The 24,427-nt window shown below is 39.8% G+C and overlaps 1 protein-coding gene across 1 annotated transcript in view; it reads right to left on the reverse strand.

Moving 5' to 3' along the window:
* The window catches only part of LOC124620079 (neural-cadherin-like), a 198,997-nt gene that overhangs the window by 64,514 nt on the left and 110,056 nt on the right, over positions 1 to 24,427 (reverse strand). Inside the window, exons 5-11 of the mRNA XM_047146746.1 lie at positions 20,212 to 20,398; positions 10,496 to 10,729; positions 4,586 to 4,758; positions 4,342 to 4,491; positions 3,898 to 4,203; positions 3,544 to 3,817; positions 2,373 to 2,581 (exon numbers count right to left, since the gene is read on the reverse strand). Of these exons, the coding sequence (XP_047002702.1) occupies positions 2,373 to 2,581; positions 3,544 to 3,817; positions 3,898 to 4,203; positions 4,342 to 4,491; positions 4,586 to 4,758; positions 10,496 to 10,729; positions 20,212 to 20,398 (1,533 nt within the window). The remainder of the gene's footprint in view (positions 1 to 2,372; positions 2,582 to 3,543; positions 3,818 to 3,897; positions 4,204 to 4,341; positions 4,492 to 4,585; positions 4,759 to 10,495; positions 10,730 to 20,211; positions 20,399 to 24,427) is intronic.

Consider the following 24,427-nt stretch of genomic DNA (forward strand, 5'->3'; position numbering starts at 1 on the left):
CAGATAAACAGGATTTTTAATTTTAAAGAGTAAAGGTACCCACTCACTGTGGTGTCACCGCCAGACACCACACTTGCTAGGTGGTAGCTTTAAATCGGCCGCGGTCCATTAGTACATGTCGAACCCGTGTGTCGCCACTGTCAGTGATCGCAGACCGAGCGCCACCACACGGCAGGTCTCGAGAGACTTACTAGCACTCGCCCCAGTTGTACGGACGACTTAGCTAGCGATGCAACACTGACGAAGCCTCGTTTATTTGCAGAGAAGATAGTTAGAATAGCCTTCAGCTAAGTCAATGGCTACAACCTAGCAAGGCGCCATAGCAATTGATAGTTATCGTATGAAGCATCTCTCATCAAGAACGATGTATACAAATGATGGATTAAAGTTAAGTATTCCAGCAGCTACGTACTTTTCTTTGTAGCATTCATTATGTATCCTGTTTCAGACCTCACGCCATCCTGCGTGAGCTTATAGCGTGCATTTCGGCCTTCCCTAGCTATATAACACTCACCATATACACAGGATGTCTAGTGATAAACAGGCACTTACACAAGACTGAACTTTAGCTTTGTTTCCATCCCAGCACTGTGGCCCATCTAGAATAAGGGGTCCATGAAGCAGATGAAATTAAAATGAGGAGGGAAGAGGAATGGATGAATGGAGTGAAGTGAGGATCATGGCTATATAAATAAATAAAAGGTGAGGCATAAAGGGAATGGCATAAGAATGTGACATTGCTGAACTCACCCTGTTATGGACAGGGACAGCTGCATGAGTTACATGATGAAATATGAGTATGGTTAAGAGAGGGACAGGGAGAGACAAGAATAAGGATAGAACAGAAGAAGAGAAAGACGACATAGTCTTGTTAATGTGCCTTTTTGCTACACAACACTTAAAATATACGATATGAGGTTACTTTTACTCCATCCACTGTTTTTATTCTATTCATAATTTCTGCTTCTCCCTCAAAATGGACAACCCCCCCTTCCCTTCTCTTCTCTCTTCCATATTGCTTGTATCTACTCCATCCAGCACAACGCCAAATTTGAGCTGCCATACCAGGATAATGTAGCCATTCATGTGAAACTGTCAATGTGTGCGTATGTGTTTCTTAGCATCATATTGTAATTTTATATGTGTTATTCAGATAATTAATAAAAAAGATGTTTATTAATACATCACAGCACTACATATGGCAAACATAAACCCTCCCTTGATTAAAATAATACAACAGATGTATAAAGATAACATTTGCCAAGTGAAAGTTGGTAATAAACTTTCACAGAAATTTAGAACAAGCAAAGGCCTTTTACAAGGCTGTGCCATGTCACCATCATTATTTAAAATCTATATAGATATTAGCCTTAGAACATGGTCTCGTAAATGTAATAGTATGGGATTAGAAATAAGAGATGGAGTTTACCTACATCATTTATTATTTGCTGATGATCAAGTAGTCGTAGCACAAGATGGGGAGGACGCTAACTATATGTGCAATCAACTAGCAGTAGCATACAAAACTTGGGGTTTGAAGATTAATTACCAAAAAACAGAATACTTGACTAATGATTCAGATGAGCTATACATTGAAGGAAAGAAAATCAAAAAGATAAACACTTTCTGTTATTTAGGATTCATTTTAGAAATCGAGGGAAAATCAGAGTCAGAAATCAATAAAAGAATTAGTAGCGGATGGAGGGTCATTGGGATGCTTAACTCAGTCTTATGGAGCAGGAATGTAATGAGCAGAACTAAAAAACTAATATACAAATCCATATTAGAGAGTGTGGTTCTGTATGGAACGGAGACCTGGACAATTAAAATGAAGCACATTAAAAAATTACAAGCTCTAGAGATGGACTTTTGGAGAAGATCGGCAAGAATCTCCAGGAAAGAAAAGATAAGGAACACCGAAGTAATAAGGAGAATGGAAATAAAAGAAAGAATATATGACATAATGGATAGGAAGAAATTACAGTGGTACGGGCATGTACGACGAATGGAGAAAACCAGAATACCAAAATTGATACTGGAGTGGGAACCGGAGGGGAGAAGAAGAAGAGGACGACCTATGACAACCTGGCTCCAAAATGTACAGCACATAATGAGGAGAATGGGCGCAGAGGAAGAGGACACACAAGATCGAAACACCTGGAGAAATATTTTGAGATTATAGTTTAAGAACATTTATTGTTTGTATTGTAATTTCCAAGTAAATTATTATGTTGGAGATAAGCCTCTGTAATGAGGAGAAGCTCAAAATAATAATAATAATAATACATCACTACAAATTTACTTCATACTTCATGCTATGAGCTACAGCACTAATAAAAAAATAAAATAAAACAAAATAAGAGAAAGCTTACCATATAATTATAAACAACTATCGCTTTGTTTCCAGGAGCCATAGAATTATCATTCTCATCACCAACTGTGATAGTGAGAGTCGATGTTCCAGACATTACAGGATTACCTGAGTCCTTAATGACTACAGGAATTAGATATTTCTTTTGTGATTCTCTGTCAAATGACAGCAGAGATGATACAACAGCTGAGCCATTTCCATTAGCACCACCTGTAAAAAAAGTTAACTATAAACCTGGCACAGAATTTGATAGATATTGCATGTAGTTAAACTTTCATCAAATATACTGGTGATACAACAGTGTAGAGAAATGTATAAAAAGAAAAGAAAGATGCTATTAGAACAAACCATGATAAAAAAAGAAGACATGTGGAAGCATAAGGAAAAATAATTCATGTCAGTTGAATACTTATTTCCATCTTTGTGCATTTTATATGAAAGTGGTATCAATAGTTGTACAAATTACATAAAAGATACACAAATTACACAAATTGACTCAGTCTGGACATGTTTTTCACAAGTTCTCTTGTTGTACTAGACCGTTTTTTCAGCGTGCTGAATGCATCGGTTTATTTGTCAAGTTCAGTATCGAATACTTTAGATGGGGATGCCTTTTTACTACAGACAGTCATTCATTTTCATTCTGTATTTCTGAAATGCTTAGTTTGCACATACATTTTCTAATTCTTTTTATGATTATTTTCATGTTTCGTTGAGTTTCATGTCCCACACTAAATATTACCCAATTCTTTGCACTGGATTTTAATCAGTTCCGATCAACTTTACTGTTGTCAGCTTTAACAGGCAGATTAAGGGACCTACATCTTAAGATAAACAATAACAAAATAGCATTTCTGCATTTCTATATGACCAAGAGGTATCCACAGAGATTCTCTTTGTTTCTTTGCAGTCTTAAAGCAATGTTCATAATTTTCTAATCTTAAGTACGTATGTTTCAATGTTCCACTTATCTACTGAACGTGTTATATTTGATGAGAGTGTTAGTAAAGTATTTTCTAATACCACATGTATTCATTTTTATTTTATTTCTTCTGCTCATCTTAGAACTGCTAAAATTATCCAAATTTTGTAATATTATTAACCTACTTATGAATGAACTAAATTTTTAGTTGGAATACATATGTAAAAAGAAAAAAACTGTGTTAACTTACTGTGAATATTTTCAATGAGAAATGAGGATTTTATAGCATCATCTGCATCATCTGCCATTTGAAAAGTGAAAGGTGGCCCATTTCCAATATGACTGTCATCTTCATCACTTGCAAAAATTTCTAAAATGATTCCTGGAGAAGCATTTTCTTGTACAACAGGCTGGTAATTGTGCTGGAATACAGGGGCATTGTCATTTATATCTTTAACTAGTATAATCAAGGTTGCTGTTGACGTTTTTGGTGGAAATCCATCATCAACTGCCAAAATTCGTACCTGTACAATTAAAGTGCAGTTTAATTCAGGTTCTGAAAGCATAACGAAAATATGCAGAAAAATTATAGTTGATATTTTACCTCATGTCTAGGCACTGTTTCTCTATCAAGGTTACGTTGTAGATAGACTGTCCCCTGTTGGTCTATTCGGAAGTGTTTCCTGGTATCAGAGGAGCGCTGAATCTGGTAATTAACTTTACTTTTCCCTCCTTTATCAGCATCTGTTGCCCTAAATGTAGCTAAAGATGTATTAACTTCTGTGTTCTCTTCAACAGAAACTTCACGTATACTGTTCTCAAATGTTGGTTGATTGTCATTTATATCTCGTAATTTTATCACAACCCATGAATATCTGGTATGATACTCATCAGTATCATTATTTGTGTCCTTAAAACAAACAAGGTGCTTATAGAAAGTACAAAATTGTTATGTAATGCCAAAGTTATGTACCTTATACTACGTTACAAAACTCAAGAGAGGAAAAGGGAAATAATAAAGTTCTTAATGTACAGTTTAAATACATACCTTGTCAGTAACTTGTATTTTGAACCTAAAATAATTATTATATTTCCCTTCTTCATAGTCTAATGGCTTAATGGCTTTCAGTGCTGCGCTTCCATCAAAATTTGGAATCAGTACAAATTTGTCAGAGCCATAGCCACTATTCTCAACAACCTGAGAAATGATTCACTACCATGACTTTAATGTCTGGTGTCTATATCTGTATGTTATGAATAGTATGACAGAGAACACATGTAGTGATTAATACCTTGTATTGCAAAGAGCTTACTTCATCCTGATCATGAACAGTAACAGTTAGAATTGTGTCTTCTGGCACAGTTAATCCTTCTGTTTCGTCAACTTCAGTAATCCATTCTGCCTTTGTAAATTCTGGTGGCATGTCATTGACATCTTTGACCAAGATGGAAACTGTACCTGTGCCTGTTGGAAAACATCACATTAATTACTGGCAGCTACATTGACAGTGACAATCATATTGAAATTGAAATGTGATATTTGTCAATATTATATGAAAACTTAATATCACTTAACATTACTGAGCAGGTGAATTCATTTGATTCTGATAAGCACGGGGTATTACAAAAACAAGTGTTCGCTTTATTGTATAATATGCTTGACACTATTTGATTTCTTCGGATAAAACTGATATTTCTAGGGATAAAACTGATTTCTCTAATTGTCCCTGCAAGTTGTGTTAGACCACTAGACTCAAAGTTTATAAAATTTTAGTTCCAGATGAGGCATATGGTAAATTATGTTAAAAGAATTTTGTTATTATAGATCTGTTGATTTGCTATATATTCCCAAATTATCATTGGGAATAGCGTCTCTGGGGGAATGAAGCTGCTGCAGAATGCGACTCACCCAATCATTTCAGCACATTTAATTCATTTACAATAAGCATTACCACTTGTTATATGACTAATAGAATCTTCAGTCCTTGCATCCAGATAATCAGTTAATTTATGGGGGGAGGGGGAGGGGAGAGGGGGGCTGAATAGTTAGATACTTATTTAATTTTCTTTAAATTTTATAGGGATAATCAATTTCTTGTTTAATGTTTTGCTTCAGTTTGTTAATGACCTCTGCAACAGAAACGGAACCACAAGAAAATAAAGCCTACTTTAAGATCTTTTATTGTGGTTGCGTAAATCACAATCCATTTATTATTTAAACCATTCTAATGCAACTGTATTTGCTTGTTTAGCAGGTACAGCACTTGGCATCAATGTAAGGAAGCACATAGTGAAATTGGTGGTCAATGATTACATGTCATTTCATTATTTTCCATGGCCCTTATCTGAGATATTTATGAAATTTGCATCACAGCGTATTTATTTATTTTTTATAATGCTCCCTGTGGTATCAATTGCTACGATGCCACGGCGTAGGTAAAAGTTCTTAGGTTGGCACTACGGCACCGACACCAATGACAGTGCCCTCTAGCTGGCACTGTGCAGCTCTATGAGCGCTGCTCCAGATCCTGCCCATTTACATCTGGCTTTGCACCTACTTACATATCAGCCAAAGTTAGGTAACAGTTTATGTATTCAAGTTACATTGTTGTGATATAGTAAAACCACTTTAACCTATACACAGTACCGAGATTTTTACCTCACCTGCTCCTACTCGCTTCCTCCATTTGGCCCACCCTTCAGTTTACAGGAGCAGACCCATGTGCTGCCTTCCAGGCGGGACACAAAAGCTTGGCAACAAGGATGAGATTATTTTTCCTCTGGTGCGTCTGACTGCTTCCACCATTCACTATAAGGTTTTCTTTTGTTTAAACCATGGCCTTGCCACGGGAACAGGCTTTGCTGTCCGATCTTGTATGTTTTCAGGCTCAGCAAATGACATAGCTGCATGCTGCCATAAATGGACTGGTCACACACCAAACTGCAGCTACTTCAGTGCCTCCGATGTCTCTGTCTGTACCACCACCAACGAATCCTCCGGTGCCGCCATTTTGTGCCTTCAATCCGGACATTGAACGCTAGTCAGAATACATCGCCCAGCTCAAGGCACACTTCACAGCATACAACATACCAGGTACAGAGCGGCTTGCTTTCTTCATTGCCAATGCAGATGTTGTGTTATACCGTGTATTCGTAAAATTGTTTCCCACCACCCGCCCAGAAACTGAAACTTACGATGAAGTGACTGATGCTTTGAACTCCCACTTCCATGACAGTGTAAATGTGGTAGCTGCACGCTACAAATTTTTTCGTCTGCGGCGTGGCCCTACTCAGTCCAATGAATCTTGGTTAGTGGACCTTCAGGGACTAACATCTGATTGTGACTTTAATTGCTCATGTGGACGCTTGTATGAGGATATAATGATTAGAGACACTATTGCGCAGAATGTGGTGGATCACCGCATCCGTGAACAAATCCTAAAATTTAAAACCCCGTCTTTGCAGGAAGTAGTGGACTTGCTAGACAGAAAAGAGACATTAGACATGGCTACTTCCAAATTTGATGTGACCCCTGGGTATGTGTACTGTTAGTGCGGCACAACATGTGCCCTTCCACCCTGCCCCAGCACAGCAAGCCATGCCCTGCTGCTTGCGCGCACGTAAACAAGTTTCAAACCAGGCACCCACTAAGAAACTGAAATCATGTCCGAACTGTTTTTGTGCTCACCCACGGGACAGTTGCCAATTCTGTCAAGCACAGAGTTATTTGTGTAATAAGAAAGGACATGTGCAAGCTGTATGTAGTAAGAGAAACTCTAATTCACAACTTGTCTCCCGTTTGTGTAACTCACGTGGGCGTCACCACAACGGAAACCGCGTTGATCATGATTCACATCAGCCTATGGACATCAATGCCATTTATTCAAAGCCTTCTGCTTCACGTGCTTCTACAGATCATCGTGTGAATAAAGTTTTGCCAGACACTTCCTCTCATATTCAGCGGGATGCGAGGAAACTTTTTGTGACTTTGAACATTTGTGGACATCCTGTTTGCATGCAGCTGGACACTGGTGCGTCAGTTTCTTTACTGAAAAAGCAACGTATGACTTGCTTGGTTGCCCCCACTTCGTTGTTTGCATTCCACGCTGACTGCATTTACTGGAAAGGAAGTCTCGGTGCTCAGCGTGTGTAGTTTGCAAGCCGCGTATAGTGTGACAATGAAAACTGTGTCTTTTCATGTGCTCAGCTCTGGTGATTCTCCAAACATTTTTGGCATGGACGCATTTGAACTTTTTGGCCTCGCAATTCAGGACAATGTATTTTGCATCCACGCTAGTGACCATGCAGACAGTGTTGCCACACTATGTGATGATTTTGCTGTACTCTTTTCTGATGGCCTTGGTTGTGCCGCAGCCTTTGCAGCGCATGTTGTAGTTAGAGACAATGCCATACCTATTTTTTGGCATGCACACCCGGTACCACACACACTGTGCAACACCGTAGCTGCTGAACTTAAGCATTTGCAAGACAGTGGTGTCATTGAACCTGTTCTGCTTCGCCGTGGGCTTCGCATATCGTGTATATGAAGAAACCAAACGGTCATCTCCGTATTTGTGCTGACTTTAAATCTACAGTAAATCCCCAGACAGTGGTAGATATGTTTGCCTTACCGCGTCCTGAAGACATTTTTGATAAGCTGGGTGCGAGAAAATTCTTTCCTATGATTGACTTGCGGGACGCATACTTTAAAATTCCGCTTGACGAACAGTTGCAGTGCTATTTTGTGATCAACGCCCACCTTCGCTTGTTCACGTTTCACCACCTCCCATTCAGTTGTGCTTCAACTCCTGCTATTTTTCAGTCTTACTTGCAGCAGTTGTGTGCCACTGTCCCTGGTTGCTCAAATTATCTGGACGATACAGTTGTGTGAGGTCGAACCCCCGACAAACGTTTGCAGAATTTGTGTGCCCTATTTACTGTACTTTTGCAGGCAGGACTCAAGTGTAACAGGGACAAGTGCAAACTTTTTCAGACTGAGATTCAGTATTTAGCACACATGGTTAATGGACAGGGTATCCACCCCTAGGCATCACATCTCCGTGCGATTAGAGACTTGCCAGCACCCAGGAACTTGAAAGAACTTCAGTCTGTGTTGGGCAAAATTACATATTATATTTGGTTTATCCCAAATGCAGCGCAGATTCCAGCATCTTTGCACTGCCTTCGGCGTAAGAATGTTCCTTTTGTTTGGTCTTTGGATGTGACACTGCTTTCCACAAGCTCAAATCTGCTTTGTTGAGTGATTGCTGTTTGATTCCGTTACATCCCTCCAAACCAGTTGTTTTGGCAGTCGATGCATCTTCTCACGTCATCGGAGTGGTTCTGTTGCACTGTATTAATTCTGTCGATCGCCCGATCACTTTTGCATCTAAGTTGTTCAATTCTGCCCAGCAAAACTATTCTCAAATCAAGAAAGAAGCTTTAACTATTGTATATGGAGTGACAAAGTTTCATGATTTTTTTGTATGGTTGCAAGTTCTATTTGGTCACCAACCATAAGCCTTTGACGTTGTTATTTCACCCGTCAAAGCCAGTTCCGGCCCATACTGCACAAAAGTTGCAACGTTGGTCTTTGTTTTTGTCTAACTACAATTACAAAATTTTGTTTTGGTCTACAGCCATCATAGCAATGCTGATGCTTTGTCTAGTCTGCCTATTGGTCCTGACAAAGTGTTCGATTCTTCCAAATTGTCCTGCATGTTTATTGATCGCAAGATAAGGAATTAGTTGATGATTTTCCAGTGGATTTTCATCACATTGCTTCCGCGACAGTCGCTGATGCTTCTTTGCAGATTCTTTTGCAATATATTCATACTCAATGGCCTCCATCTGCTATGCAGATTCGTTAACCACTTGTTCGACATTATTTTGCGCAATGTCACCACTTGTCTGTACAACATGGTGTTATCTTGTTGTGAACTGACAATGATCAGTCTTGTGTGGTTGTACCTCATTTGTTGCAATTGGAAATCCTCTGACTGCTGCACGCTGGTCATTGGGGTATAGTGCACATGAAGCAATTATCGCATTGTCACTGCACTTGGGTCGGCATTGATAAACAAATTGAGAATTTGCTTACTAATTGTCGCTCTTGTGTGGAGCATCAATCTGCTCCCCACCAGCGATCCTTTCCATGGCTGACTCCTACTGCACCTTGGCAGTGCGTTCATATTAATTTTGTGGTTCCTTTCTGGGACACCCGCTGGTTGATAGTTATTGATGCATACAACAACTTTCCTTTTGATGTAACTATGTCTTCTACTGCATCTGACATTACTATTCAGGCTTTGATCTCTATTTTTTTGCATTGAGGGCCGTCCTGAAGTTACTGTCTCTGACACTCTGACAATGGCCCCCAATTTGTGACCTCCGAGTTTGAAGCATTCTGTGCTGCTAATGGCATTCGCCATCTGACCTCAGTCCCGTTTCACCCCCAGTCAAATGGCGAGGCTGAATGCTTTGCATGTACATTTAAATCGCAGATCAGCAAGTTGCGCCACGCACTCTTGCAAGCATGTGCTATGGCCTTTCCTTGCTTCATAGCGCTCCCAGCCATGCTGCACCTGTTCCCCAGTGGAATTGCTGCATGGCTATGCCCAGTGGCCACTCCTGCAGCTATTGCACCCGCCACGGCGAGCTCCCGCTACTTCACCTCGTTCTGGCTTGGCACCGCAGGATTGGGTGTTCTATCGTGTAACAAGCTGCTTTTAGTCATCCTCTTGACACATGTTATGGGGGATTATGTCTCCATGTAAAGAGAGTTAATTTAAATTAACTGTTTGTGCATTTTATTTACTGGGCAGCCTGTGACTCCGTCTGGCATGAAATGGTGAACAATAAACTATTTCAATAAGTGGCTTCTAAAATTAAGTTATGCTAGTGCTTTGATTACATATGTAAATACACTTCAGTACTCACAGGCTGATTTCCCAAATTATTTTTACATTATGTGCTTCAATTTTTATGAACTGACATAAGAGCAGATTTGTACTAGGAGGGAACAAGTGCAAAAGACTTATAACAATGCTGCTAAAAGATGTGAAGGAAAAAGGTGGGAGAAGACAGGGGTAAAGGGGAGTGAATGTCATTGAGTTGTTACTCTTAGGGCAGGTATATGAAAAAAAAAAGGATGGACGAGGGCAGTTAGTGGAAGGCGGGGGAGGAATGAGAGGGACCCTTACCTTTCAGTCCTCCACCATCCACAGCTACAACCTGAATCGAGTACTCAGCAGTGCGTTCACGATCAAGGCAGCATATGGCTGTCCTGATGAAACCGGTGTCAGGATCAATCTTAAATATTGGTTTTCCACTGTCTTCTTCAATGACGTTCTTCTCAATAGTGTATGTTATCTTTGCATTAGTTTCTTCATCTGGATCATCATTATCAGTAGCTGTCAAGTTGGCTACTATCTCCCCTGCACACCAAAATTATGTAGTATTAGGCCTACATTAATTGTTCACAAAGTTTACGAAGAGATAGTGAAGACTGATATGGAGAAGCCTTAAAGCTTAGAGTCTAGAACATGGGCACAGCCATTTCTTTTGCGTGTTGTCTGGAGTAACATTGCTAGTGATCACCATGAGGTGTGACGAGAACTAAAGAACATCCCTCCCTGGCTGTTTGTAAGCACTCTATGAGACAGCACCATGCAGATGTTGTTCCATATAAACAGATGAAGTAATTGTAGTGCCTCATAAAGTGAATTAAACCATGGAAAGCACAAAATGAAATGCACAAAGTGTGTGGAGTACCAAAACTGCACAAGACGTTCACCATATCAATAAATATAATTTTCTAGTACATGATATACAATTGGAATTATAACGTGAAGTTATACGAGATATATGTTACTTGAGATCATCGACTGTCTTCTGAGTTACAATTTAAAATTTTCAGGAAACTGTAGGTGAGCTTCTCCTGACATTACATCAACCAAGGTATCATCTTCTAGTGAAGCTAGAGCTTGGGCTACACTCCAGTTTATTCTGTCACCATAAACTTCATTCCAAAAGGTACTGAAAAAATACCAAAGTTGTAGCAATAGCAATTTATTTATTTATTCATTCATCCATGGATATTCTCACAATGGCATAGTACTTGGCATCACAACACAATGAAAACAAATAGCTCAAATAAACATACACACACAATATAAGATTTATGAGGATAGAACAGGTGGTTGGCTGTGGCCCTGCTTAAGGAACCATGCTGATAGCTGCCTAAAGGGATTTAGGAAAACCACAGAAAAACCTAAATCAGGATGGCTGGGAATAGCAAATTCCATCCTCCCCAATATGGAGTCAGTGTATTAAAAACTGCACTGCCTGTTGGTTCCTATTATACAATGATTTATCAGTTTCTAATGACTCAATTGAAATAACAACTTCATAAGTAATAATTAGCACTTCAACTTCACAAATGTTAGTTGACACTAACATTATTGCAAAATATTTATGAAAGCTTTCACTAGACTTGTTGACAACATACAGACAAGACCTCTTCACTCAGAGACAGAGATCAGTGATCATTACACAGTTGCAACAACAATGGACACAAAGGTACAAAAGACAAGGAAAATAAGCATGTCTAGTAAAATGGATAAGGATCATATTATATCATTTTCCATGAATGTGCTAGATTAATTTAATTAACACATTGAACATAAAGGAGAACAGCAGCTCAAAACAAATAGCCATTCCAGCTCTAACAGAATAATGAAAGATGGCAGGTATACAGACAACATGAGGAAACTTACTTGGAAACAGTGTCTGCTATACAGTAGTTACAAAGCAATGAAAATGGGGATGGATCACACTCATCTACAAAAAAGGAAGTAATTGAAGCACATACCTACTCTACAAGCCACTGTGAAGTGCACTGCAAAGTGTGCTTTACATGGTAGTATATGTTAAAGTTTCTTCCCCTTCCAGTCTCAATGGCCCCAGAACTACAGCCCTATATGACTCTCATCTATCTGTAGTAGAATAATATGACATACTTCTAACAAATTGTCAGGAATAAAATAACCTTCTTGACATAAATCGGCATGATCACACAAGACTTAACTTACCCTCTTCTTACATGATATACTTTTTGCCATGGATATAGATAAGCAAATTGTTTCTAAACTTCTGATTCATCAATGGCCACCATAGAAAATATATTCCTAAGATGTAACACAAGTTGTGACTAGATTGAAAATTTCTTGTCAGCCAGGATATAACATGTCATCCTGTATGGAAAATTTCCTACACTGCCTTGTGTGCCTAGGAAGTGTAACAGAACTGCAGGGTTATTACAAATGATTGAAGCGATTTCACAGCTCTACAATAACTTTATTATTTGAGATATTTTCACAATGCTTTGCACACACATACAAAAACTCAAAAAGTTTTTTTAGGCATTCACAAATGTTCGATATGTGCCCCTTTAGTGATTCGGCAGACATCAAGCCGATAATCAAGTTCCTCCCACACTTGGTGCAGCATGTCCCCATCAATGAGTTCGAAAGCATCGTTGATGCGAGCTCGCAGTTCTGGCACGTTTCTTGGTAGAGGAGGTTTAAACACTGAATCTTTCACATAACCCCACAGAAAGAAATCACATGGGGTTAAGTCGGGAGAGCTTGGAGGCCATGACATGAATTGCTGATCATGATCTCCACCACGACCGATCCATCGGTTTTCCAATCTCCTGTTTAAGAAATGCCGAACATCATGATGGAAGTGCGGTGGAGCACCATCCTGTTGAAAGATGAAGTCGGCGCTGTCGGTCTCCAGTTGTGGCATGAGCCAATTTTCCAGCATGTCCAGATACACGTGTCCTGTAACGCTTTTTTCGCAGAAGAAAAAGGGGCCGTAAACATTAAACCGTGGGACTGCACAAAACACGTTAACTTTTGGTGAATTGCGAATTTGCTGCACGAATGCATGAGGATTCTCTACCGCCCAGATTTGCACATTCTATCTGTTCACTTCACCATTAAGAAAAAATGTTGCTTCATCACTGAAAACAAGTTTCGCACTGAACGCATCCTCTTCCATGAGCTGTTGCAACCGCGCCGAAAATTCAAAGCATTTGACTTTGTCATCGGGTGTCAGGGCTTGTAGCAATTGTAAACGGTAAGGCTTCTGCTTTAGCCTTTTCCGCAAGATTTTCCAAACCGTCGGCTGTGGTACGTTTAGCTCCCTGCTTGCTTTATTCGTCGACTTCCGCGGGCTGCGCGTGAAACTTGCCCGCACGCGTTCAACCGTTTCTTCGCTCACTGCAGGCCGACCCGTTGATTTCCCCTTACAGAGGCATCCAGAAGCTTTAAACTCCGCATACCATCGCCGAATGGAGTTAGCAGGTGGTGGATCTTTGTTGAACTTTGTCCTGAAGTTTCGTTGCACTGTTATGACTGACTGATGTAAGTGCATTTCAAGCACGATATACGCTTTCTCGGCTCCTGTCGCCATTTTGTCTCACTGCGCTCTCGAATGCTCTGGCGGCAGAAACCTGAAGTGCGGCTTCAGCCGAACAAAACGTTATGAGTTTTTCTACGTATCTGTAGTGTGTCGTGACCATACGTCAATGAATGGAGCTACAGCGAATTTATGAAATCGCTTCAATCATTTGTAATAGCCCTGTAGTATTGTACATGTTACACACAAATGAGGTAGTGGATGGTAGTAATTGCTATCTCAGACTTTTCACAGATAAAGTCATTATCTCTGAGGATATTTGACCTGTCAAATACTGCAGTATATTCCAGTTAGATCTTGACAGTATAGCGAGTATGGTGTAAAGACTGGCAAAAATGTAAAAAAACTGTAGAATTTAAAAAAAGAACATAAATATATAACGTAATTTTGACTGCAGCATTGTTGTGTCATACAATCATTCATACAATCACTTTGGAGCAACAATGTGTACAGATATGAATTGGAATGATAACATTTGCTTGATTGTAAATAAAGCAAATGGTAGGCTTCCATTCATTGGTGGAATACTGGGAAACTGCATGTAGTTTACACAAGAAACAGCATGCAGAACACTTGCGCATCTCATATCTCAGTATTGATTAGTTGCATGGGATTCATATCAAATTGCACTAATAATAAACGAAGAGTGTACACCAAGAAGTGTGAAAATGAAAAAAAGGCTTGTTTGATTGGTAAAAATTGTGTAATAGAAATGTTTATACTGTAAGAAATATTTCACAGCAACCTGATCAGAAAACTCCAAATATTGCATTTCAGTGTAGAAACTATGAATATTCTTCAGACTCCTATCAATCAGTCCCACAGCGATTGTGAGGATGGAAATAGGCCAATAACAGCTTTCACAGAGGTGTATGAGATGCCATTCTTCTCAGATTGCATCTATGAATGAAATGGGAAGAATACCCTATTTTGTACAATAAAAATTGCCCTCTGCCAAGTATTATACAGTGATTCTTAAAATATAAATGTACAACATACTGACAACTATTCTGTAAGAAATTTCAAGTGGTTTCAATTTCAGCACTGAAAATATATTTCCTCTTATTGGCTTTATGAAACAGATATGGGAGGAGAAAGGAAAAAAGATAGTGCCACACTATTTGCCTCCAGACCACATTATTGTCAGTATTAAGTTTGTTGAAAATGCACAAATCCTTAGAGGTCTAACAGCTGGCCTTTCGTCAATATCTTGACCATTGTAGTAGCACACAGGCTACACTGTGTGCAATTGTTCTTTAGTGTTTCTAGAAGGGTATGAAGAGACTAGAGGAAGGAATTTCTAAATAGCATAAGTTCTTGCCTGGAAAATACTGGTCCACAGGGAGTAAGTTGTACCTCCCTTCAATAACACGGCAATAAGTTAAATGGGATTTATCCCTTGCACAACACCTACAGAGACAGAGGTACAAAGTGCTTAATGTTTCATGTAATTGAAACTGAAATTTTATCATGCTTTAACAAGCGGAATAGTGATATTTATTTGCAAATGGTCACTATTGCATTGCAGTAATTTGATCACTAAGTTTCCCTGTGACTAAATAATAAACAATATTAACTGTAAGTAGGGTACTGTAACATGGAGTAACTATGGAAATGTATTGCAGTTTTTTTGTGAATACATGAAGACTTTGTTTCGATATAAAGTTGACCTTCCGTTTTCCAAACATGTACGTCGTTCTACTTCATGGGCATTGATATTTTTATAACTGCTAAAAATGAGTGTCCCTATTTGACCCCAGTAACATCGAGAAAGCACCTCTTCTCTTTGAAATACTAAGACAAATCAGTTTTTCACATTGTTACACATTAATCATTGAATCATGAATACCTGAAAAGAATAGTGTATGCTATGGTAAATTTATTACAACTATTTATTGTGGCTAATCAGCATAAAATTTATAGATAAACATCTTACAACAATACAAAAGTGAGTTTAATTTTGATAATAATGAGGTTTACACCGCAAACTCAAATTCCTGCAAAAACTAAAGAGTTCAATGTAAATCTGAAGCTCAGACACACTTTTTATGCCTCAAAAACCAAGTTGTTTGGGTGGCCTGGTCAGCTGTACTATTAAATCTAAGCAGTAAATTTCATCAAGTTTAGTTGGCCATTCCAAAACACCCCAAACTCCTTCACGGCAGTGGTTAGTATATCACCATTCTCTCCCATCTTACAAGGGAACCTCCCCATCGCACCCACCTCAGATTTAGTTATAAGCTGGCACAGTGGATAGGCCTTGAAAACTGAACACAGATCAATCGAGAAAACAGGAAGAAGTTGTGTGGAACTACGAAAAAAATAAGCAAAATATACTAACTGAGTAGTCCATGCGAAAGATAGGCAACACCAAGAACAGTCTGAGCTGAGGAGCGCCGTGGACACGTGGTTAGCGTGAGCAGCTGCAGAACGAGAGGTCCTTGGTTCAAGTATTCCCTCGAGTGAAATTTTACTTTCTTTATTTTTTCAAAGTTATGATCTGTCCGTTCATTCACTGACGTCTCTGTTCACTGTAATAAGTTTAGTGTCTGTGTTTTTCGACCGCACCGCAAAACCGTGCGATTAGTAGACGAAAAGACGTGCCTCTCCAATGGGAACCGAAAACATTTGATCGCAAGGTCATAGGTCAACCGATTCCTCCACAGGAAAACATGTCTGATACATTCTATACGACACTGGTGACTGCATGTGTGTCACATGACAGGAGTATGTTATCGGCCCACCTAACTTGTACACTTCGCGAATGGGTAAAAAGATTCTTCTACCTTGCCCGCTTTAGGTTTTCTTGTGGATGTGATAATCACTCCCAAAAAAGTGATGAAAACATAAGAGTTTGTCACATATACTGCAACAAATGAATGCAACAGTTTGATAGTCGCACAGTTTTCCCTGTGCTCTGTCAAAACATATGTTTTTAAAGTTTTCAAATTTTTCCATGTGTAGACCGTCAAATCCAGCATATGTCCAAGCAAATTTGAACATGTCCTGGAATTTTGGAGAGCGAAGTTGATTATGTGTGAGTGCCTGAACTTTGATAATTGACACACGATCACGTAAACAATACTGCTCTGTGTACCTGTGCAGCTTTGCAAAATAATTGTCTGAAAATAAAAAATTAAACATTTCACTCGAGGTAAGACTTGAACCAACGACCTCTCATTCCGCAGCTGCTCACGCTAACCACGGGACCATGGCGTTCCTTTGCTCGTGCTATTCTTGATGTTGCCTATCTTGCGCATAGACTACTCAGTTTGTATATTTTGCTTATTTTTTTCATAGTTCCACACAACTTCTTCCTGTTTCCTCGAGTGATCTGTGTTCAGTTTTTCAAGGCCTATCCACTGTGCCAACTTATAACTAAATCTGAGGGGGGTGCGATGGGGAGGTTCCCTTATTAGTTATCTGTCTTTGATAAAGCTCACATTCATAATATACCAGAAGATACAGTCCCACAGCCAGACTTTGGAGGCTACATTCATGTTGTGGGTGCAACATTGTGAGTATGCATTCACTGCTAAAATCACTGAATTCATCGTTTATATTTATGCTGTTTTCACTGTCTTGTAATGATGAGATAATGTGGCCACCATGAGTACTACTGCTTGGTGTCTTCTTCCCTGATACACTATTTTGAGCTTCTGTATGATCTAATGGCAGTGGCTGATGTTGGAATGGTGCTTCAGTTTCGAGTTCCTCTGCCAAAAGATTCTCTTCTGGGAAGGGATTGGGGGGAGGGGCTTTCAGTCTCTTCATTGTCACTGTTTGGTGATTACCTTTGGTTGTTTCCTCCTGTTTCTTTGCAAGCTGTTGTAAGAAACTATCTCCTATGAGGGAAGAAATGGATATGTCCAGGCTCTGTGAAAGCAACCATTAGAGGGCCATTTGTGTGTCAGTAGGATAAATTTCTGCCTTGGGGAATCCAGCAGTCAAGTTGCCTGGACCATTGTACAAATGATCCACATTTTCTTCGGCTGTGTGGGAAACTGTTCCTTGGCTACAGATGTACAGTGACTTCCAGTGGCCATCTTCTCGCAGTCTTTAGCATTTATCTCCAGGCAACTTTCATTCAGTATAAGTATGCCACATCCAGTGGCTGCAGGACATGTGCAGAATTTGGAGAAAGTGCTAGGAATTTTATGTTGCCTTTCTGGAACAGTTTTAGTACCTTTAAATTAATGTGGGAACAAAGGTTGTTACCAATAACACCCTTTGATTCTTCCTGGCTCTTCAAAATAGGCAACATTAATGATGTGAACCAGTTGTCAAAAGTGTGTCCACCAAACCACCGTAACTTGGTTTGATTGCAATGGGCACCGGAGAGATCACTTTCAGTCCAAGTTGTCCCTATTTTCTCCGTTTTACAGTTGACATAAGGTGGCACAATATTCCCTGCTGCACACACGCATTATTGGCATGCATGCCTTAGATGAATTTTGTATGCTCTCAGGGTACTTAGCTTCCCTCTTTGCAGTCAATATCTTCATCTATTGCTGCTCTTGAGCGTGAAATTTTTTCCAAAGTTCTCTGGGTCAACACTGATTTGTGTCTTTGCATGATTCCTTCTGTCCAATCCTTTCCAGGTGAATCTCACTTCCTTTTTCCCACTATAGTCCAAATATTAGAAGGACTTGACAATATACTGCAGACTGACGGCATTGGCAGGAAATCCATAATTCGATACAGCAACGATGTGCGTCACATATCGCAGCTCCTCATATGTAAAGACGTGAGCTCTACCAACAGCACTGAAGTGTTTTTCTTGGATCTTGCAGTGTAATGTGTTTTTGCGATTCCAAAATTTTGGTGCTGCTTGACGAATCGACGAAGTTTTGATTCTCATTGCTTGCAAGGTTTCATACATCTGCCCCTGTAGAATTCTTGCCTGGTCGTGTTACAAGAGCATGTTTTGGATTGCTGGGAATGGCTGGTCAAGTGTGATACTAAAACAAAGTGGGTGTACTTGTTACAGCAAATGGATTGACTTTGGGACAGTCCCAAAGTTGCGCCACTCTGTGTTGACTTTTTACGGTTTTGACGTTGTACAGTAATGCATGCAAAGTAAAAATATTACAGGGAAAGAAAAGAGGTGTTAGAAGATGTAATTCTCAAAGTAAATACCTGTCAGTAATGTAAAATGCGCAGTTTTCTCTTGATGTATGAAAGTTTCCGGTAAACAACCAATGTCGAAAAATCGGCGCGAAAAGCAAAAACTATCTACTCAGACGGCAGTAGCACGATAGCTTCCAAATGTTGGCACCTGGCTTAGCGTCTGCTCTCGTTTCAAAAGCCGATAATGAAGCGTTGTCCCAATGTTATCTCCCTATCCCATAGTTACTCCATTTTACGGTAAATAAGCATTGCCTCTTTCACAGTGTCCTTTATTAAAGATTTCGCAAGGTTAACCCTCCCTTTTCAGGCTTTTCACTGTGGAGAATCACAACGACATAGCATAGAATGGGTAACCAGTCTCTAATTGTACTGGCTGGGCACCAGCATATCTGAGTATTTTGAGACTATTATAGTTTACTGAAGACGGAGGATTAAATGTCGATTCACAGTGGAACAGAACATCACAAACAATTACATCCGTGATGTAAAATGTCCAGATGATAGAACCTGTCAGAATTAAGAAATCAGCAGTAGTATTGAGTCTATTAAAGGAAAAAACAGAATTCAAAACCTATGTCACTGACAAAGGTTGTATGGTAAATTTTATACGATGCTGAGATGCGAAATAATAGGAAATAAGACATCAAAACATTCCAAAAAATTGACATTTATTTTCTAGAAGTTTTGAAATCGCTCGAACTGAAATTGAAAGGCAATACATTGAACGTTTTTACCATATCTATTGTATTTTGTTCCCCAACTAAATGACAAATAATTTCTAAAGATCTGCATTTTTCTCCTTGAATAGAGCTGACCTTTTCACTATCAAAAAAGGTTTTCAGAGAAAATTGTTTCATCAGGTTACGTTGTTACCCGCACACTGCATAGTTTTTTTTTCTCAAGGTATTGTATAGCAGCCAATAAAGGAAGAAGAATACACAAAAGCACAAAATACACTACAGTGTTTTAACGTGTGCGAGAGCGACAAGAATAGGTTGGTTAACTTCCGATGTTGACAAGTGACGCCACTTTTCCCTTTCCGCAATTTCATGACGTAGACGTTTGCCTGTCTCGTTTCATTTTCTAGTGTGAATCGACTTCAGTCTCCCAAAACCGGTGTGGTGGCATTTAAGAAAGGCAGTGGTGAATTTAATTTACTACAATTAAAAACTGTCACAGGCGAGTCACAAATGAGTAAACTAATTTGCTGAATGCATTGCGCTTCTGTTTCCACTAATTACATCAACAAACTGATAGCGATTTAGGCAATGTCGCCTGTGTTGCATTGTAGATTACATCTCACCGGATGAGCTGTTCTCAGTCACGGAGCCCCAGTAGAGCGCTTGCGGGAAGACGGGCGCGTTGTCGTTGACATCTGTGACGGCGATGTGGACGTCGGCATACCCCACCAGTCCCTGGCCCGCCTCGTCCTGAGCGAAAGCCGTGAAGCGCCAGTGCGGTCTCCCATCCGGCGGATCGCGGTCCAGCGCCTGATATGTGCAACAATAATCTCACCTCCACAGCAGTAACGAAACTCAATACTGTTGGCCATTTACACACACAGACAGAACTGCATGCAGTTTCAAAACATGGAAGGCAAGCTAGCAGCATAGTTGACAAAGTAGTGTTTGGTTCATTGTTGAGTTCAATTACAGGACGATTGTTAAGATCTCTTTTCGTTGTGTTTCACATCGATTCGTATACAAATTAATATTGCATTGGTTGTTAGCTGGCGAAAAGAGGTCACGAAGGAAAGATTCGTAGATGTAATGCTAATCTTCTAGGTTAATGTCCATATTCATGATTTAATATTAAAATATATTCTGTTTGACAACTGCAAAGAAACAACTGACACTCGCCAAGGACCAACTGCCAGTTCATAACAGGACAACATACAATTGCTACGGAACGCCAGACCAACGACAGTAAATGGAAATGTAGAGGGCGGAGCGTGTTAATTGCGGCGAAGCTTGTGCGCTTTGTATGCATTCGACGGTTCATGCAGTACGGTATTCGACGAAGGTTGTTTTGGTAACCGAGTAGTATAGTACTCCGGGTGGTAAAGGCAACAAGCTTGTAAGACATCATTTGAGCGCTTACGATCGTGAACGAGCAGTTGAATGGCTCAAGGCCGGTAAAAGTGTCACTACTGTGACCACAATAATGGATATGTCCTAAAGTGTCATCTCGCGATTAAAAAAGGCCGCTGAAATGCTACGTGACAGCATGTCGCTGGTCGCAGAAGGATCACCACACTGCAAGACGTCGATACATAGCCCTGTTGTCGGGCAGAAACACGATCTCGTAGTTTGGTGCTGGACAGTGTAGTTAACGGTTGCGAATGCTAGCGGTGGACGGCAATTCCTGCATTCACAAGTGAGGGAATTTGTTGTTCGTGTGCGGGATTAATTTGGAAGTGAGGGGCGTAATGACGGACCTATTCTCCCTGTGTCAAATGTAGTGCAATGAACAGCCGATGCGCTTGGTATTGGAACTGCTACAGTGAAACGCGTGACTAAGGCAAAACATATAGGCCTTGACAATGGTGACAAAGCCTTCAAGCTAAGCACGCGAGGTAAACGCAGAAAGGGTTCGAAGCGAGTAACAGCTATTGACAATTGTAATCAGTGTGCCATTCGAGACCATATTTACAATTATTACTGTAAAGGTGAATAGCCAACTAGGAAAAAACTTATAGTTTCTCTTCGTGAGGCAGGGCTGTTTTCCGGCGGTAAGATGTCGCTTTCTTCGGTTCTGATTCCTTTAGGCTTCAGGTATAAAATATACAACAATCGTAAATTTGTAATGGAGAGGACGGACATAGTAATTCTGCTCTGCAGTTTCCTGAGAGAAATGTGCAATATTGTCTTTGACAAAGTCATATTTACGGATGAGACTTGGATTAAAACAAACCACAGTGTTTCACACATTTGGACTGACGACACGAGTTCTTCAGTTCTAAGACAACCAACCGGGAAACGTGGCAAATTAATTGTTTGCCACGCTGGAACAAGTGCAGGGTTCATAAATGGTGCTTTGTGGGCTTTCAATTCGAAGAAGTTGGGAAATTTCCATGAAGAAATGAATGCCGCGAATTACATCTCATGGTTTCCAGATAAACTTCTTCCGAATATTCCTCCAGAGTCTATTATAATGATAGATAATGCACCTTATCGTTCTACTCAGTGGACAAAGCGCCGACTATGTCAAATAGTAAAGCTTGTTAAGCTTAACAAGCCACAAACTCTTGTACACACAGTCGACGAAATCGCTAGAGTCGCTGGTCACAAAGCTATTCGTTTGCCATAATACCATTGCACGTACGATGCCATTGATCTTCTTTGGGCTCAAGTGAAAGGAAATGTGGCGAGAAATAACACGCGTCCACCTTTCTCACAAAGCAAGGAGTTAAAATTGCTTCACCAAGCTTTGAATGAAGTTATAGCAGATATGTGGCGATCCGCAGTTCTACACACGAAAAAAAAATCATTCAAGACGCTTGCGAGAGAGGATTTTTGGAAAACATTATTGTTAATTTTGGTGAAACAGATAATGATACGAGTGCCAGCATCAGCTCTAAGGACGAGGTTTCAGCTGCTCGCGAAATTTGCAGCGCCTGCTCCGACTATGAGAATCTTGGCGTGTCTCCTTTATCGGATTGACGCACTGCATGGTGAGTTCACAATTCAGTTATTTAATATTCTCGTGCATAAACTCGAACTGCCTTCTTATGTAAAGTAAGAATTTCAGGAAACTTATTTCGGCACATATCACGAGTGTTTGTTACATTTCCTTTAGGGAAAGATTTTAATAAATGATACAATTTTGTAATATTTTTTGACGCTTAACTACCGCAGTTTGAAAGTGATTCCTCGATAAAATATGTATTACAAGAACAATCAGTGATGATTTTAGCAAAGGGTAATTAATATGTTGCCATAACTATTTACTCTCTCGTATTGCTTTATTTAACCATTAGTTTCTTAAGATAAGCACGCGTATGTTTCTGAACTTGTTTATAAGGTGTATTACGTTTATCGGAAGTGCAGCGCTATTAACAACTTACGGTGAACTGCCGAATGGAACCGTGCAATGACGCAGCTATCATTAATTAACATTGGAATTCTTGAATTCTACCATGGTAGCAACTCATTTTCTAGATAAATATCCTGGAAGAAGTAAAGCTGTGAGGACGGAGCGTGAGTCGTGCTTTGGATAGCTCAGTTGGTAGAGCACTTGCCCGCGAGTTCGAGTCTCGGTCCGGCACACAGTTTTAATCTGCAGGAAGTTTCAAATATCCTTCAGTAATAACACTTCTTGCACGTGCTATGAAAAAAAATGAAAGGAAAGGCACAAAAAATAAATGCGAAAAGTGTCGGTCATGTTTTCTCATCTGTCCTGCCGAGTGTGTCTGATGGAATCAAATTCCCTCTTCGATTGTCGTCGGCCTCTGTAAGTCAACAGACGAGGTCGCTCTCTACGCTTTTGTGCTGTACGTGTCCCTTCACGTTTCAACTTCACCATCACATCGGAAACAGTGGACTAGGGATGTTTAGGAGTGTGGAAATGTTGCGTACAGATGTATGACACAAGTGAAACCCATTCACCTGACCACGTTCGAAGTCCATGAGTTCCGCGGAGCGCCCCATTCTGCTCTATCACGATGTCTAATAATGAGTACTGAGGTCGCTGATATGGAGTACCTGGCAATAGGTGACAGCACAATGCACCTAATATGAAAAACGTATGTTTTTGGGGGTGTCCGGGTACTTTTGATCACGTAATGTATGCTACCGCCGACTGTTGCAAACGCGTCCGTAACCTCTTTGGTCAAGAGCGAGGGCATAATTTGCAAGAGGAAGGGAGGCCAGCTGTGTCTTAGTTACATTTTAACTGCTTATTTTTGTTGACATCCAAAAGGACTCACTCACTGGACAGACTATACTATTTTTATGCAGATTTTTCATTTTCAACGTCAACATGATTTTAGTGATATACAATTAAAAATATATTTTGTGAATATTTTCTAACTTTATGTCCTATTATGGGATACAATAGGTTTGATCATATGGGCATGTGATGTCAGATCGTTAGAAGAAAAATGACCACCATACATGTATTAATAACGTACAAAAAAGAAATTTACATTCATACCAGAAAGGTATTTTGTTAGTAAGGAAGAGAGCTGTATCTCGGAACAAGACTTTCGCCTCTATAAGAGAAGTTTAGTATATTTTTTTTCCACTTTGAAATGACTGTATTCACTTTAAGTGAGCAGCCGCTTTTTTCTGAAATTATAAAAATTATTCTGCAAAAGTAAGATTTTTCAAAATGTGGAAAACTACTTCAATGAACAAAATTGTCATGTACCTAGGAACAAATATTCTATCCAAATTTAGAAAGTGTTGCAATCGAGAAAATACTGTCAATACTGTAATTACAATGAGGTGAGAACAGGCATGGGATAGCATATGAACATATAAAGGTGGCAGTAGTATCGCGGACACAAGGTACAAAAC

The sequence above is a fragment of the Schistocerca americana genome, chromosome 6 (genome assembly GCF_021461395.2).
Source record: "Schistocerca americana isolate TAMUIC-IGC-003095 chromosome 6, iqSchAmer2.1, whole genome shotgun sequence".
In the NCBI taxonomy this organism is placed as follows: domain Eukaryota; kingdom Metazoa; phylum Arthropoda; class Insecta; order Orthoptera; family Acrididae; genus Schistocerca; species Schistocerca americana.